Here is a 17,914-nt window from a genome sequence, read left to right as displayed (position 1 = left end):
AGGAACAGAACTTGGGTCCTTTAAGAGAGTAGTATTTGCTCGTAACTGCTGAGCCATCTCTCCAGTCCCACCCACAACCGCATCACAGCTCCTGATTCTCCTGCCTTAGCTTACAGAGTGCTAGAATTATAGATGTGCCACCATGTCTGGGCTTGCCCAATTTTTAGAATAAAGAACCTAAGGTTCCAAGGGACAGTAAGAGAAATTTGATTAAAATCCAAGTTCCTCTATCCTGGCTTTTGGGAGTTGTTCTGAGAACAAGATCTGCTTTTGTTTCTTCTGAATGTTCTGGAAAGTTGACTTCAGAATGAGTTTTGCAAGCCAGAGTGCTACAAACTGGGCTCACTTCACCAGGGAAACCCTCTGCATTCCTAGAACAAAGCTTTTAGCTTTGCAGGATTCTGGCCTTCAAAAGCACATCCACAAAGCTACCAGGTTAGCCTTCCTGGAAGGCACTGGTGGGGGCAAAATAGAGAGTCAAGAAAATGGCAGCAGAGTTATAAAATAAATGAGAAACCAAGTTATTGGTTTCTAAGAAACACAGAGGAAGAAGAGAGCGCAGTAATTGTTTACAGGCCACTTGAGAGTCAGCTAAAGGTGTCAGAATGAAGAAATACAACTTGAAGCAGACTAGCAGGAAAGAGTTAATCCCTCAGAATTGGTCCTCCAAGGCACATGACCCATTTGCATCCATGAAGCCAGAGTCTTAAGCTTTGCATACAAATAATTTCCCTGAACTGACCTTTGCTCCCTGCTGTTCCCAGCCTGCTTACCAACTAACTTCAGAAGAATGTGTGCCCCAGCCCAAGTGGAAAGCAGGCTGTATTTGATCAACCACTCCAGCATTCCCAACGACTGCATGACTTGAAGTGGACATTAAATACATGAAGCGTTACTTATGTCATTGTTTACTTAAGTTTCTCCTGATGAATTTGATTCACAATGAGAGTTTCAGATTTTGCAAGGAAATGTGAATGCTTTGTGGAGAAAAACATTTTAGAGAATTCTCATGTGACAATAATAGTACGATATCTATATTTTTAAATGTTACGACTGAGTCCATTTAAAAAGATCAAATGCTAATAAAATGGAAGACATGGTTAGCCTTCTCTGTAGGTTCCACATCTTTGAGCTTAACCACATGAGGATAGAAAATACAGGAGAAACTTTCATCTGTATTGAACATGTACAGATTTTTTTCTCATACCTATTCCCTAAACAGCATAGTAAGACAACGTTGTAGTGTGCATGATTAGTAATCTAGAGATGACTTAAAGTCTACAGGAGGGCTGGGGAGGGGGATCATCTACAAATGCTAACTAAGTTAACTCTGAGCAGGCTTGGGTTGTAGGTCCTGGAGCCAATCCCCTAACATAACCCAGGAAAGTTCTATCTCAGCTCACTGAAGAAGGCATACCGTTTGGCTGAGTTTAAGAACATAGCCGGTGAGCTAAGAGGAAGAGGGAACAGTCTTCCCAGCAGACCTCCCAAATGTCCACTCGGTGCTGTTTATCTTGGGAAACAGCAATGCAATACCTTCACGTCAACAACTTATGACCAAAACACCAAAACAAAATTAAACAAGAAATTCACCATGGTCCCAATTTGTCTTACCTCACATAGAGGACACATTTGGAGGTAGGAGAGAAAACGTAAAGAATAGTTCTCACAGGTTATCTCCTTGATAATAATTTACTACATCAGGATGAGATTTTTCGTAAAATAAATCTTGAGTGTTTGAAACAGATATGAATGACCTTGTAAGTATCTCAAAAAATAATTTGTTACACTTGCGTTTATTTTCATTTGAATACATGTTGTGATTTAGTTTTGAGAGCTCAATAAATGACTGCAGGCTGTTTGAAACTCACACTTTAAAGTCACAATTCTATTTTTAACTCTTCCAATATAATCATGACATTGAAACAGCCAAATATGAAACTAGAGATGGGAAAAGAGAGACTGGTCAAAAAGTGGAAACTTGCAAATCACAAATTATAAAAAAAAAAAAAAAATACCTGCCTCGATGTTTGAAGACATGATTTCATCTACAAAAATTATTATGTTGTTACTGTATCTATGGTAATATTTTTAAAAACATAAATGCCTTAGCAATTCCAAAGCACAATCACTTCACGAAAAAAGTTAAACTCATAGTCTAATAATATATGATGCATTGTTACCAACTGACCTGGGGTTCTTACAATAGCTAAGGGCATTAAGCTTCCCAAATACTCATGTTCACTCAACACCATCCATAATCTACATGTCCCTGAGACTTATAAACAGGTGCTTGAGAAATAGACCTTCAACTTACACATGAGTTACATCCCAATAAACTTATCATTAGTGGAAAACTGAGTATCAAAAAGTCAACATCAAAACATGATATCAAAACCACAATATCAAAAAAGTACTTCATTTTCTGGAAAATCCTTAGAATATTTTTAGCACACAATTAGGCAAATTGACAACACAAAGGGACAGAAAAATACTACAACGAAGTTTTCAAGCAACCCAGCACACAGGATGGGTCACCCTTATGATGGGGAGTTGTGGCTCACAGTGGCTACCCAGCACTGTTGGAAGCCATCTTTCCATACACCAAGAGCTCAGAGAGCTGTAAGTTCTGTAAGAGACACTGTGGTTTCTACCGAACACACATCACTTGCACTTGAAAAGCTCTAAATCAAAGCATAGTAACTTGAATCTTTAAGTCAGAGGCCAGCCCTGATCAATAAAATTGGAGAGGTGCTGCAGGAGATGGAGTCTATGTGGGCCCAGATGACCTAAAAGTCACAATGTAGTCCAAGCTGGTCTGGAACTCACAATCCTCCTGACTCCGACTGCCCAGCGCTGGTATAGTACAGGTGTGTGGTACCACGTATCTAGCATTCATAAAAATAAAAAATAAAACTGGGGGTGGAGGGTAGGAAATCCAGGATAACCAAGATGCCAGTCAAAAACGATCAAAACCTTTCCTTATTTTATTGCCCCTAGAAGGTTGACCATGACCACTGGAGTGGACGTTTGGATCCCTGCCTTTGCCCAAATGAATGGATTATGCAGCAATTGCGAAATGTAGCTGAAATCCACTCAGTTCTAGGAAAGGTCCTGGTTGGTACACTTTTGTTGTCCCTTTTTGTTTTTTGAGACAGCGTCTCAACTATGTAGCCCTGGCTGGCCTTGAACTCACAGAGATCCCCCTGCCTATGCCTCCTGAGCCCTGGGGTTAAAGGTATGCATCACCATGACCAGCATGACCAGTGTATGTGTATGTAAACAGTCATCCTGGAGTGGTTGACATCTGTCAGCAGTGAGCAGGGAAGAGGGACCCTGTTCAGAAGGGTGTAACCTCTGGAGGCAAGTAATTACTGGATTCATTTTATTACAGCCTGAGCTTACATCAACAACCAGAGGTTGTGGAAGTCAAAATAGAAAGGGGAGATGAACCAGTCAGGCAGATGCTACTACAGCAAAGTTGGGCCAACAATCTTATGCCTCCAACCTTCATGGCTTCCCATTCCTGCTAGGGAAAAGTCCAGACAAGGACCGACCGCCATAAAGACCCTGTATTGTCTTTCATCGGCTCCAGTTGCAATTCAGGTTCAGTCCTGCTCTTCATTACCTTTCTTTAGCCCTTCAAGTTCAAATGTTGACTTTTCCCTTTAAGAAATATAGGCCCTTCCCAGGCAGGACCTCTGGTCTTGGCTGGCTCCTAGGGCCTCTTTAGAACTGTGAGGATACATGCCAGGAGCTGAACCGCAGACATAACAGATTGGCTGACTCCCACAACCTAAGGACCTACAACAGGCCCTGTTAACCTTTAATCCTAAACAATGCTGTCTTGATCTGATAAGGCCAGCAACATTCACAACTCTCTGATGAAGACTGCCCGTGTACATTTGTCCTCCTTAATTCTGGATGGCATTGTAGTCATTAAATAGTGGAAGTAATTTTCCTTCCTGTGAGAACAATGTCGCTTGAAAATAAGCCACTTGTAGTAGAATTTGGCATGTACGTGGAAAGTAAAAAGCATATCTAAGTGAACACACATAGGCTCTAAAGAGAAATAGATAGGTAAATAGACACCTGGATTGGCCAGCAGGCTCGGTGAGTAAAGGCACTGCCATCAAGCCAGACAACCTGAGTTCGAGCCCTGGGACCTACTTGGTGAGGAGAGACCCGTATAACCTTCACACTCATGCTATGGCACAGGAATGCCACACCCCGTCCTAACTAAGTGAAAAACATAGCATAAATGATAACCGAAAAGTGTATATTATAGAAATTGTTCAAATTGTTTTAATTATAAAAATAAAATAGTTGATTTTAATTAAAACTATATATTACATTTATAAAAAATAAAATTAGATTTTTTTACATCTATTTGTATTTATAATTATAAAAATTAAACTAAATTGAATGCCCGGGGTCTACACAAAAATTCTATTGTAAACTATGAAAGCTACAGGAAAAGGTGAAAGCTGCCATCATCCTCGGTAAGAACACAAATAATCCCCTCCCTGGGGGACCGAGGCAGGAGGATTCTCAACCTCCCTCAAGACAAAGCACAGTATAGGTAAATCTAACTAAAACTAAGAGTGGGTGGAACGGGGAAGGAAGTTCACCGGAGCCACTGTGCTGGGATTCTATTACCAAGTTGATCCTGGAAGTTCTTCATTTTAATAAGAAAAGGAATTACACAGGGAATGGTATTTTGTTTTTCTTTTTTAATTCTAGCCTAAGAGCAGTGTAGCCACCTTAGTATTGTGTTTCCTGGGATTGTTTACTCTGGAAGAGGGGGCCTGCAGCAGATTTTCTCCAAACTTAAGAGTCTGTCACCTCCACACACACCTCAGCCTTCTGATGAGCATCATCAGTACACAAGGGCAAGAGACACGGAGGTGATGGGATGATACCTGACACACAGCACATGTTCAGTAAATATTTCATAAATGAATTACCCAATGAGTTCTAACCTTGTGAGAAATGAGTCCCAAATACACATTAATTTCAAGGGCATACACATTTTCCCCACTCCTAAATAGAACTCGGCTTTCTCCACCATCAATAAACCAAACCACCCAATCCCATTAATACTCAGAATGCTCATATACTGGGCATTGGGCTGGACCATTGATAGAACCGAAGGACGCATTTCAATCATTTTGTAGCAGGACCCCAAAACATTTTCCAGTCAATCTAGAATACTTAAGGAAATGAACATGCTAACTAAACACAGTGAGGAAAGCTAATTTGGAATAGGAACTATTAGAAAGATACATAGTCTACCTTTCAAACCCCATGGACAATTCTTGCAGTCTAGACTTTCGCTAACCACCCTAAGGCTCCCAGATCAATGAGTGTGGGCTCTCTCCCACAGGTGCTTGCTCGCTCTCCAGCAACCCTCCAAGGCTGTAACTGTTTACCAGTCTTATCTAGCTTTAATGTCTGAGATACAGGTGTGCAAATACAAATTCCTTATCTGTTTTCAGTCTATTTAATTTGTTTATTTGCCATTATTGTTTTATTATTATTATTAATATCTTGAAGATATGCATGTGGCCTAGGATGACCTTGAAGTCTCCATCCACCTCTTCCCTCCTCCCGAGGGCTGGGATTTCAGGCCTGGGCTACCACACCATGCTTTTACGATCATGTGCATTTATACTATCTCCAGAAATTATAATTTGAAACACCCATAACCTGTGTTATGGGTTTATAATCCGTATAGAGCTGAGTCTTCCCTAAGACTGAAGAAAGGCCACCACTTCAGCCTATCACAGGAGGAACTAGGAAACCAACTCTGAATAGCCAACTGAGTGGCCCTCTAAACCTTTCTCAGGTTTCCAGGACTTTTTTTTTCCTAAAGGTCTCTGGGAAGGGATGGGAACAATCCACAGAAAGCTGCAGCCACAGTCTCCCATCCAGAGAAGAGGCTGCTGAAGGCATCTGACCTACTCCAGCCCTTCCTCTGTCAAGTTGCACCTTAGAGGGAAACAGAGGGAGCCAGGGGGAGCCAGCAGCACAGGTCGGCATCCTGCAGAGGCACCAAGTGGACAGGCAGGACGGGGTTAGAGAGGATTGAGTATCAGCAAAATCCCATAGGCCTTTCTATGCCTTTGATATCCAAGGGTCAGGGGTTGAGGGGAAGTGAAATATTTAAACCACACAACTCCACCTCTAACAGACACACAAGTATCTTGAGACACTATAAACACTGCTCATTGATAACAAAGAGATGATATAGCCGGATACTTCTTTCTCAGTTATCCATAGTCAGTAACTGCCAAGGCCTTATGGATTCTCTGTGATGTTTTTAACTCAGTATGGTGACATGGAACTATAAAGACTATTTAAGCTAATTATATCAGGAATGGAGTTGGAGTAGACTCATGAATCAATGAATGTATTTGTTCATCATTACTTCTGGCCATTCTGGAAGGAAGGAAGGAAGAAAGGAAGGAAGGAAGGAAGGAAGGAAGGAAGGAAGGAAGGAAGGAAGGAAGGAAATGCTGGCTATCGTACAGTAGAGTGTATCTGTGTTGCTTGCTAGCATAGGCCTTATCAACTGGGCCACAGCTGAAGAGATTCCAAATTGCTCTTGGATTTTCTCCTGCTAATAATTCCTCCTTCCTGCCTATGACTGGCAGGCTTCTTCCACACTGCAGTAATGTGGGACAGCTAATTATCTACCAATCCACCTTGCTATTCCGCACTTGGCCACTTTTATCTGCACAGGACAGCTGCACTCTGTGTGTTTGAAGTAACATGTCAGCCTCTGCTAATGCAACAAGACTTACATCCCTAATGATGTCTCCACACTTTGAAGCAACAACTCAAAGCCTAATTAAAAATTCAGATTCATTCTCACCGGCTTGCTGACTTTTTTTTTTAAACTGTCCTTCCACAGAGCCTTGAAGTATCTTTTAAAATATCCCATGCAAAGAATAATATAAATTATATTTTTAAAAATACAAAGGAAGTCAAGAAAAGAGGGAGGGGCTGTAATCAGTTTTGGGCTTTGTGTCTTCTAAAAAATGGCTCTGATTGGAGGAGAACCAAGACAGCACTGTAGATGAGATAAGCATGTCGGCCTTGGGCTTCTACTCTGCAGAGACCAGAACGCACAGCACACCCAGGGAAACAAGGATCAGAAGGTACTTTGCAGTCCACCCACTTGGTATTTGGAGGTTGGAGCTTTCAAACTCTAAGCAGCTCAGCGGACTGTGAAGTTTAAGGAGGAATCTATCTGTGAACTCAGAAAAAGAAAGCAAAGGTAAAAAAAAAAAAAAAATTCCAATAACATGTCATTTATGTTGTGGCATCACTGAAAGTCCTCCAGAGAAATATTGCAATGTCCGCTAAAAGTAAATGCAAGGACTTCCTATTCCAGAGGAAGGGAAAAAGAATATAAGTCCATAAGCCCTTTCATTCAATTTCACAACAGAACAGAGGCGGCGTCCCTTCTGTGGCTTTTCTATAAGCAAACACTAAGGACTAAAGCTGTTCTTCCCCAACCCTTTCTCTAATGCTTTGTCCTTTGTTAGTGTACTTGTAGTTTGTTGATTTATCTATGTATTTCTTTCACTATTTTTGCAGCACTGAGGATTGAATTGAGGGCCTCATACATGCCAGGAAATAGCTCTACCACTGAGCCCTCTCCTCAGACCCACTTTTCTATTTTGAATAAAGAGTTACTTTTGTACTAGAGGGTCACAGTGGTCATCTGCAAGTGATCAATTCCATTTGCTCCTTTAAAACAGTATCTAACAGCCTGGCATGGTGGCACATGCCTTTAATCCCACCACTTGGGAGGCAGAGACGGGCGGATCTCAAGTTGGAGGCCAGCCTACAGAGGGAGTGAGTTCCAGGACAGCCAGGGCTACTCAGAGAAACCCTGTCTCAAAAAATGGAAATCAAAGCAAACAAATAAAAAAGCCCAAATAACATCAAAAACCCAGTATCTAACATTCTGTATGTCTCAGCAGCTCTGAGACTTTCTTCAGTGGCTCAATGACTAAGTTCTCTCTTCAGCCCAGAAGCTCAGTTCTTATTACTGAAACTGTTTGTTTTTTTCGAGACAGGGTTTCTCTGTATAGCCCTGGCTGTCCTGGAACTCACTTTGTAGACCAGGCTGGCTTCGAACTCAGAAATCAGCCTGCCTCTGCCTCCGGAGTGCTGGGATTAAAGGCGTGCGCCACCACCGCCCAGCTCAGCTCAATGACTTTTAAGTACTAAGTGATAACTTCAAAGTATCTAACCAGCACCAAGCTAAACCATCACCTTCATCATCTCAGCCATAAAGGAGCTGAGCAAACTGTTTTTAAAGTATGAATGATTGGTGTTAAAATTTCCTTTTCTAATATAATGAAATGGGAAAGGGGACTCCCACAGGATCAGAAAGATGTGAGATAGATCGGAAGACTGAGATTAGAGACTACAGCTGCAACATATGACTTGCAGGATTGCCAGTGTGGACCAGTCCCTCACTGGTCTGTAGCTTCCAGGTAACAAGTCACTTATGAATTAGACCAATATATTTCACTATCTCAGCTATGATCTCCTCAGTGATCAGACACTGTAGGCAACAGGCAATAGAGAGGGTAAGGCTATTCCATCTGGTTCTGTAGGCTCTCCTTGAACTGGACCTGAGGCTGCGGGAAACAGAAATGGAGCAGGACCTGGCAAGTGGTATTGGCTATCACCGCTTGAATCTTAAACCTCTTAGCTGAGTTTCCTATGTTCTAGGGCTTGCTACAGTTTCTAGATTCCTCTCCCCCAAGGCACACCATCTCCAAAGCCAACGGGTTCAGGCACATGAAGCAACTGGTTTCCAACTAGCATGGAAGATGCTGCCAGGTATATTCAAAGAGCAGGATACTCCACTTAGGAAGATGAGCATTAAGAGCTATTCTGTAGTCATATAGCCCTTCCGGAAGATCTACCCCCAGATAACTCAACCTGTAATGGCAGTATGTTCCTTTCTCATTCAAGCTAATGGGAGTTAGAGATGCTGGCACCTGTCAGAAAGGAAGTCTTGCTAAAAAAGATCCTAGAGGTTCAACAACTTGACTTCTGCCTACTGGGCTAACCTACCACCTATGCACTTTCTCCCCTATCTCACTAAACTTCAAATCCTAAGCCATCCTCCCATTCTTCAACAGGAGGCTTCTGGGAAGGCCACTCCTTGACCACCCAACCTCTATTCATTCCAGACTAGACCCTTTCCCCGTGAGACAGACACATAAACATCCCTGACACACTTTCTTCAAGCATCCAGAGCACCTGTTATAATTGTGTTACTCTGTAAATTAGCTGATAGAGATCTCAAGCCTAACAGAGTGCCTGGCACAAAAGAAACCTTGAATAAATATTTGAAGGCTTTATAATGAAAGACAAGCAGCTCATCTCTCGAGGTAATCCACTTTAGAACTCTTCATCGAAAAGTTCTACTTCGTAACGACACAGAAATTCTCTCCCAGCAGGGCCTAAGTTGTTGCTTTTACAGGCTAACTCAAGTTCAGTTCCCAGAGCCCATGCCACAACTGCCTGTACTTCACCTACAGGGATCCAGTGTCATCCTCTAGTCTCCAATGATACCCACATGCAAATGTGACACATACATAAACAGAGAGAGAGAGAGAGAGAGAGAGAGAGAGAGAGAGAGAGAGAGAGAGAGAGACCTCCCCATAACCTGCACACAGTGCTGCCTTTATAGCCCAGAACCCACTGATAATTCTACCCAAGACACTACAAACCAATGAGTGGCCTCTGGCTCCATCTTGCCTGCAGATGTGTTTGGCTTGGCCCACACTGTTTTATTACTATTATTTTAATCTGAACCACCAATTGCCAACATTTTAAGAAGCAAGGTCTTTCTACATCTCCTAAAAAACAAAGCAATGAAATGACACTAGCCTGGACTGTGTCCCCACGTTGCCTCTGGACAACCACAATGGGAACAGAGTAGCTCTGCCCTCCTGCAGTCCTGGCAATCCCTCATGACTACAGTGTCCCACACCTCTCCTACTGGCCCACACAGTCAGCCCGCTTCCTTTCTTCTGCCCATCTTACATTGGGAAACATTAGATGTAGTAACCTAAAAGTGCCATAAATCACACGTGTGGCGATTCTTTCCATTCTGTCTTGACAAGCCAAGTGGGTCCAAGCATGGGAAGGTCGTGCAAAGGATGCTAGATGCCAGGCTCCTTCTGGAAAGGCTGCGCTTTCATTACCCATCTTCCTGCTTACTCCTGCATCCATCAGGCCCCAATTCTGTGATGAGGCCTGTGGTCACAAGCTACTCAGAAAATCAAAAATACATGCAACATCTTTAGTCCTCAAAGGTCCCTGTCCCATGTGTGTGTGTATGTGTGTATGTGTGTGTGTGTGTGTGTGTGTGTGTGTGTGTGTGTGTGCTAATGTCTCCACCTACAGCTTGTCCTACCCTTAATCACTCTTACCTCCTCTTCTAGAAGGGGTGGGAACAGAAGTGAGCTGATGAGGCTCACACTACATCAAAGCTCATGTGCCTACACTAAGAAAACAAGAAAACTCACAGTCTCGTGGGATAGTACAGGGAGACCAGAGGTATTCTATTCAGAAGGCTGGTCTCTGGGCAAAAAGTACTAGCTATTTAAAATTCTATACAACAGGGACCCAAAGATAGAAAACACTGTTATCAAACATTCACAATAATAAATCGAATTCTAATGCAATTTGAAATGTCACAAACAAAACTGCAGTGTCTGTCACCTGCAAGACAGGAGGAACAGGTGGAGGCAGTGGGGAAACCAGCCTGATAGGCCACTTTAGTGGTCACCAGCTGTTTAAACTGGAGGGGAAAGACGTGTGCTCTCTTAAACTATTTTCTTTGGTTTTGTACATTTAAAAAATGGACAACTTTTCAATAGCAAGCTTAAGAGTAAATAAGTAACTACAAATTGCACATCCAGTACTTTCTTCAGAAACTCCAGAGGGTGGTTTGGCAGCACTTGCTTGAGGTCTGTACATGATACCCAAGAAACTCTGGAACAGAAACATGGCCACACTGACAACCCAATATCTGAGGATGAGATCGGTGCTTGGCTCTGGCGGAGGTGCAGGCTTCTCCATTCTCAGTTTTACAACCTTGCACTGAGCAGACTATACCCACATTTACATCCTGTTTACTGAATGCTCTTCTGCAGAGCCCTGTGCTGGTTAGGTTTTGGTTTTAGTTTTGTTGGAGTTTTTTGTTGTTGTCGTCTGGTTTTTGTTTTGTCTTCTTTTTTTTTCCCCCCCCTTTTAAAATGTATTTCCCCGTATGAACCACATGAAATGAGAAGACACTGAAGTTCAGACGGGTTTTTAATAACACTCAGGAAGTTACACAACTGATAATTGGCTGAGTCCAAATTGCTGTCGCTGTTGCCCCCATGGTGTTCTGAGGATTATCAGATTCCTACAGCGTCCAAGGGGATCCACCATGAGTTTCACTCCACCCCCTGGCAAAAGCGGAGCTTTGGAAGGCTCCCACCTAAACCCACCCACTTAGGCTGAAGGAATCAACTTGGCAAGCAGCGACCAGAAATAGCACCGGCATGTTATGAAGTGTGAAACCGTGGCCTTCCCCTTCCCAAGCCCAAGTCCAACCCAAGCAGGGCTGGCAAGGAAACTGAGGAGCACAAGGAATGCAGCCAGCTAAGGCAGGCAGGCATTAGCGAGAAGAAAGCCCAGCCAGCACTGAGACAACAGCAGTCAGCAAAAGTCATTCAATATGTTTTTCCTTCGGCTCATTCTTAAGTTCAAGTTCAACTCAGAGTCACCTATAATGGTTCAGCCTTCTTCTTCTCCAAATATTTAATTCTAGAAGGAAGAAATAACAATTTCCCCAACTTTATACACAAACATACAAACGAATCCACATTATTTACATGTTTTCCTCTTCAAAAATGGTCTGTAGTACATAAATATATATTTAAGTCATTCAAAGCCAGGTTATACCCAGGACAGTATGGTATATGGTTAGAAAAGACTATATATATATATATATATATATATATATATATATATATATATATATATATATATAAGCCTTTCCTAAATACAACTGAATCAGCTTGTAGTTGCAGGTACAGCAACATTTATGCCCGGTCACCATAGATGTGTTAGGGTGGCCAGAGCTGAGATACCATACAGGGTCTATGTGGAGGGGTGGAGCCAAAGCCAGCCTTGTCGTGAAGGCTCAAGATGCACTAGCCTCCTCATCCAATACCAGCAGAAGGATGAGAAATGTCTGCGGACTGCTGATCTGCCCACGGCGGAGGCTACAGATTCCACTCTCAGGGCCCGCCTCTGTATATGGACATTCCATTGAAAAGGCCAAAGTAGCCTACTTCCTTGATCACCACAGGAACAGAGCAAGGCTGTTCTGTGGTCCTGCGGTACCCTCTTCATCTCTCTGCTACTCACTCACTCACAACTACTTTCCAGGGCCTCGAGGCCTTGCCAAACCTTCCGTCCGAATCACTGTTTCCTTTTGTGTCTGTTTCCATCACCAGCTGAGAGACTAGGAAAGGAGTAGGAGTGGAGGCCTGGCCTTGGTCACCTTGTACAGCCAACAAAGTCTCACCTAAGACCTCTCGGAGAAAAAGCCCTCTACTTCACATTTGTTAGAGACGCTCAAAAATGAGCAAGGGTTTTGCGTGGCTTGTGCACTGCTGTCTTGCTGCATAGGAAGGCTTCCCTGTCTCTGGGATCTCTGCTCGTTGTTTATATCGTTGCTGTTTTCAATGGACAGACACCTCTGCCTAGAAAGGCCCTTCTCCCGAAGTTGCCTTGCCCTAACTGCTGCTCTTTAATTGAGATGAAGCTCCAGTTGTGCACCTCTGGTATTTTTTTTTCTGAAAGGAACCCCACCTCCTTCTCTTCACGGGGTCCATACAGCAGCTGTGTGACCAACCTGCTGGCGTGTTTGCCAAGTTCACAGCGAGTGTGCCCAGCACAGCACAGCTAAACACCAAGGAAGACTCACTGGCCTTGAGCCAGACTCTCGCTGATAGGAAGCCTCAATTGTCACATAATGTTAAGTGGGCTTACAAAATGCCTAGTGAAATAGCTCCCAGGGTAGACATGCCTTCTAACAAGCAAGCACTGGGGAGTAAGCATTTTACACGTGCAATCTTACCTCTTTCTTTAAGGCCCGTGGTTCTCAACCTTCCTAATTCTGCAACCCATTAATACAGTCCCTCCTGTTATAGTGACCCCCCCCACCATAAAATTATTTTCATTGCTACTTCACAACTGTAATTTTGCTACTGTTATGAATTGCAATGTAAATATGTAAATATCTGTTTTTCAATCGTCCTAGGTGCCCCTGTGACAGGGTCATTCAATCCTCAAAGGGGGCTACAACCCACAGGTTGAGAATCACTCTTTAAGGTAAACGCCCTCAGGGGAGGCTATGCAGGGAAATCTTGTTGCAGTTCTCTAAATACCTGAGACACAGCTCAGGACACTATCAATGGTAAATGAAAATATCAAAAACTACTGCATCCATGAACAGTTGTCAGCCACAGCTTTATTCATATTGATAAGTTTGCCATCCAAGCCACAGAGCAGAGCCTAGGCTGACTCAGCATCAATGAAATTACCCAACTGGCCAGTGGCTACTCTGGAATCCAGGTCTCTGGACACCCAACACAAGACCCTTTCCACTGTGGGACACCATTCAACCAAAGCCGGTTGCATGAATGAATAAGCAGAAGCAAGTCTCCCTAGATCCCCATCCCTGTCTGCTCCTCAGACCCGAGCGTTGATGACTTCAGTTCACCAGACTCCTGAGGAGACAATGATTAGGTTTCTGACTTTTCCCCATGATCTATGATGTCTGCTGCCAGGGAGGCAGCATTCAGTGGCAGCTTTCCCAGCAAAACTGAGTAGCGTAAATCACATCAGTTAAAATTTGGGACCATGATTTTAAAAGAACAACAACAAAAAAAAAAACAAAACAAAAAAACCAAAAAAACAAAAAACAAAACAAAAAAAAAAAACATAAAAACAAAGACAGGGGTAGGTAACCCCAGCTGGAAAACTTTTCCAGGAAAATTTTAAGACAGACTGCTTTTCAAACCATCTTCTCTATGAGCAAGCACAAGAACTACGTGGTGGAAACCATAGAACTGAAAGGCTCTTTTGCCTTTGTGAGCTATCCCGGTACAGCCTCCGGTGAGCATGGTGTGCAGCTATTGGAGCTTCGGCAGAAACACAGGCCTCAGTGGGAAGCTGCTTTGCAATTTCTCAAAGTCAAGAGCTGCTTTCGGAAAATTTCAGCAACAAAACAACTTAAAGGTCTGGAAACTGGCCTTGAGAATTAACAGGTCTACAGATCTCATAAAACACCAAGGTTAAATAAAAGGAGTCAACACCTTTGGGGAGAGGGGAGGGCATGCAGACACTTTCTTCCTGCAGAGGGGGGGAAAAAAGAAAAAAACCTTGTTGCCCCAACCATCCAACTCAACTTAAGGGCATTTGTCGCCGACTGAGTCTCTATCTGTAGAATCCACATTCTAGAACAGAGGGTACATTGCCTTCATTTTAGGCAACTGGCCCACATTTACTTCAGATACCAGACATCTAACTAGCACTGGATGTATTATGCACAAGTACTTCTCCCAAAGCTGACAGTCTGGCTACTTTAAAGGGGGTTCTTCTCACAATTTCCCAGATAGGAGCAAGTGGCAGATCAATGTATATAGTTCAAGAAGGGGAATTTAAATACAGTAAGCACCTCTCCTTTGAAAAAAGGAGAGAGGCCACTTTACATTTTGCCAGACAAAACCCTGTCCACAGGAGGTCCGTTTTCCCAACGGGGTTGCAAAGGTGTTAGAGAGGGGCCAATTGGAAAAGAGATAAAGGGCCATTTGGGCACACACACACCCACCCCACCGACTCCAGCTTTTTTTTTTTCTTAGTGTTTAAAGTGTCTCCCCACCTGAATGACAATGCGTCAGGATCACCTTTTGTCAAGGACCAGGGTGAGAAACCATAAAATTGCTGCCAGAATCTTAGAAATAGCAAGCCTTTAAGATTACAGGAAGGGGGGGGGGGGTACCATCCCTCGTCCTGTCCTAGGAATTGAGTGAAGATGGCAAAGGCGACCTAATCCTGAAAGCAAAACTTCAGGTGGCACCATTTGAAATCCCTTTTGTGAAAAAAAAAAATCCTCTGTGGGAAAACACGGTTCTGTTTGTTTCTAAATTAACGCATTCACCAAGGCAAAGCAAATCTAGATGATTTTACTGCCTCCCAAAGCCCTCCATCCCTAGGTCAGGGCGCCAGCAACCAGAAAATGCACATGGAAGAAATTAAAACTGAACCTAAATCAAGACGAGAGTAGGAAGCAATAGAAAAATGCATTTTAAAAGAGTAGCTGTTATCATGGAAATAAAGAAAATCCCCCTCCGCAGCAGGTCCGGGCTGGATTTCTACAAATAAATGTAAATTTACCCTCCCAGCAAAGCAATCTCTCCACCTTAAAAAAGCTAGGGCCGAGGTGAAACTTGTTTTAAGCATACTGCATGCAGCCTCTTAGGGGGCCTGGGTGGAAGTAGGTTTCTGGGCTCTTTTTCTTTTCTCTCTCTCTCTTTCTCTTTTTCAAGAAAGCCGTCAGAAACCTGAATCCCAAAGAGAAGCAAAACATCTCGCCCGTAGGAGGTGGAATGGTCACTCTAGGTTCGAAATCAGAAACCTATTTTGACACCACATTCCTGAAAACTTCGGCCTTTCGAAGGCCAGTCCCGCCACCATTATTACGGGAATGAGTTAGTTGTCTGGAGCACTAGGCTGTTTCGCTGGCTTGGTACTCGGAGTGTCATCTCATCAGTTCCTAATTGAGTGGGCCTTCTTCGCCAAGAAGATGAGAATAACGGCGCGATAGGATCTCCAGGTGGTTGCTGTCTAGCAATTTTTACAACTGTGGGTTATTAGTAGCATCGTCAGAAATCCTTATCAGCCAAAGGCAATTAATCTACAACCCTAGGGAAGGCCAAAAGACGCAGGGGGAAAAAAATGGAAACCCTATTCACCTTGCCCTTCCCAGCGAAGGCACACACAAACCAGAAATTACACAGCGGACAAGAGGCGACCAATGGCCGCAAGAGCGGAAAGAAAAAGAGTCCCCAGAAGGACTGGAGCGGGGGATCCGCCAGATCAGCCCCTCCCCTCCCCCAAAGCGGCAGGGCAGGGAGAGCGAGCCCCGGTTGCTGGGCCGCCCGGACCCCAACAGTCCTGCGGCCCAGGCGGACAATCTACCTTCGCTCCCTCGCCCACTCGTGCGCCTGGTCTCCAGGACGCTGGGAGGTTTCAAGAGGGTGGAGTGGGGGAGCCTTGGAGAATGCCCCGAGCCGGGCGGGACCGCTGCCTAGGGATGGGAACACAAAGAGGAAAGGGGAGTTTGCAGGAGTGACGAGTGAAAACAAATCTGCGAAGGAAGAGAGTGCAAACTGGGGAAGGAAGCGCGGATAGAGCAGAGAATCCCCAGCCAACAAGAAAGGAGCCGGGGCCGAGAAGAGGGGGAAAGTGGGTGCGGGGCAGAGGCTCTGCAGAAGAGGGCAGCGGCAAATGAGTACACGGGACAGAGAGCACTGGATGTGGTGAAGTCTGCAGGAACCGAGAGGTCCCACAGCCCGCTTGGGCACTCCGTGCAGCGGCCCAGGGCTCTGCGCAGCGGGAGAGCGCTGCAAGTGAGGCGGCGCGAAGGGGGTCGCTTACCTGCATGGTGACCACCCCCAGCTCCTCGGCAGCCAGCCTCCGCATCTGGCTCGCCAGCACTTGCGCCTCGTCCAGGATGGAGAAGTCGGCGTCGGCCACGGCGCCCAAGATCCAGCATGCCACAAGGCAGAGCAGCCAAAGGGGCGGCCGCGGGGCCCCAGGCCAGCCAGGGCAGCGAGGACAGCGGCGGACCACAGCGGCCGGCCTTACGGTCTCCTCTTCCTCCGGCTCGCGGGCCATGCCGCCTCCGGCCACTCCCGCCGACGGGATTCGGGCGCTGGCCGCGGGAGGCGCAGCCCGCCAAACTTTCCTCGTCTCCTGCGCTCTCGGCTCCACGGCGCGGCGGCTGTAGCTGGAAAACTTAGGGGGCGCCCGGCTGCAGCGCGGGCGCGCGGGCGGCCACCATCGCCCGGCGGCAGCGGCTCGAAGACCGCGGCGCCCGCAGGCCGGGCGGGCGGCTGAGAGCACCGGCGGAGCGGCGCCGCCTTCGCTTTCCCGAGTCCCGGCGCAGCCCGGAGACGGCGGCGGCGCCACCAGTGTAGGCGCGGCGAGGCGACCGGGGCGGTCTCCCGGCGAGGAGGGAGAGGGAGGTTTAAAAGACCGAAGTGAGAGAAGAGAAAGGAAAGAAAGCGGCGGGGAAAAGGGAGGTGTCTGGTGCCACCACGCTGCGCTCCGGCTCCGTACACTTCCCGGCTCCGCCGCTGCCGCTGCAGCGGTGATTTATGGAAAGAGGAGGGAGGCGGGGAAAGTCCCGCGCTCGCCCCTCCTCTCCCTCCTTGCACGGGGCGACGCCCTGGGACGCTGGGGGCCCGGGATACTGGGGGACCTCGCTTGCACAGGACCCTTCTGGCCTGAGAAGGGGATCATTTGAGACCTTCCCATAGCTGGCCACGCGACCGCCCCCACCCCCTGACTCGGCCCGTGCAGGAGATCTCGGGTCCCAAGTGTTACAGGTTCCACCCACCCACCACCCAAAGTCCCTTTTAAGTTCGAGAACTCGGGCTTTCTGCCTGACCCAGACCTAGGAAGGGAGCAACTGTCTTTAGAGCTTTAACTCCCTTTCCTCATTTTTTATTAGTAACAATAGCTCGCCCTCGTGGGCACAGCGGACTTGGTTTGTAACCAGCTATCATGTGGCCAGCACAATACTCTGAGG

General features: G+C 45.5%; 1 protein-coding gene across 1 annotated transcript in view; it reads right to left on the bottom strand.

Moving 5' to 3' along the window:
- Cachd1 (cache domain containing 1) overlaps nt 1–17,448 on the bottom strand; it is a 227,071-nt gene extending 209,623 nt beyond the window's left edge. Inside the window, exon 1 of the mRNA NM_198037.1 lies at nt 16,759–17,448. Within this exon, the coding sequence (NP_932154.1) occupies nt 16,759–16,998 (240 nt within the window). The 5' untranslated portion in view covers nt 16,999–17,448. The remainder of the gene's footprint in view (nt 1–16,758) is intronic.
- Between the last annotated feature and the right edge of the window lie 466 nt (nt 17,449–17,914).

The sequence above is a fragment of the Mus musculus genome, chromosome 4 (genome assembly GCF_000001635.26).
Source record: "Mus musculus strain C57BL/6J chromosome 4, GRCm38.p6 C57BL/6J".
In the NCBI taxonomy this organism is placed as follows: domain Eukaryota; kingdom Metazoa; phylum Chordata; class Mammalia; order Rodentia; family Muridae; genus Mus; species Mus musculus.
Note: the sequence above shows the minus strand (reverse complement) of the source record. Positions and strands in the feature narration are given on the sequence as shown.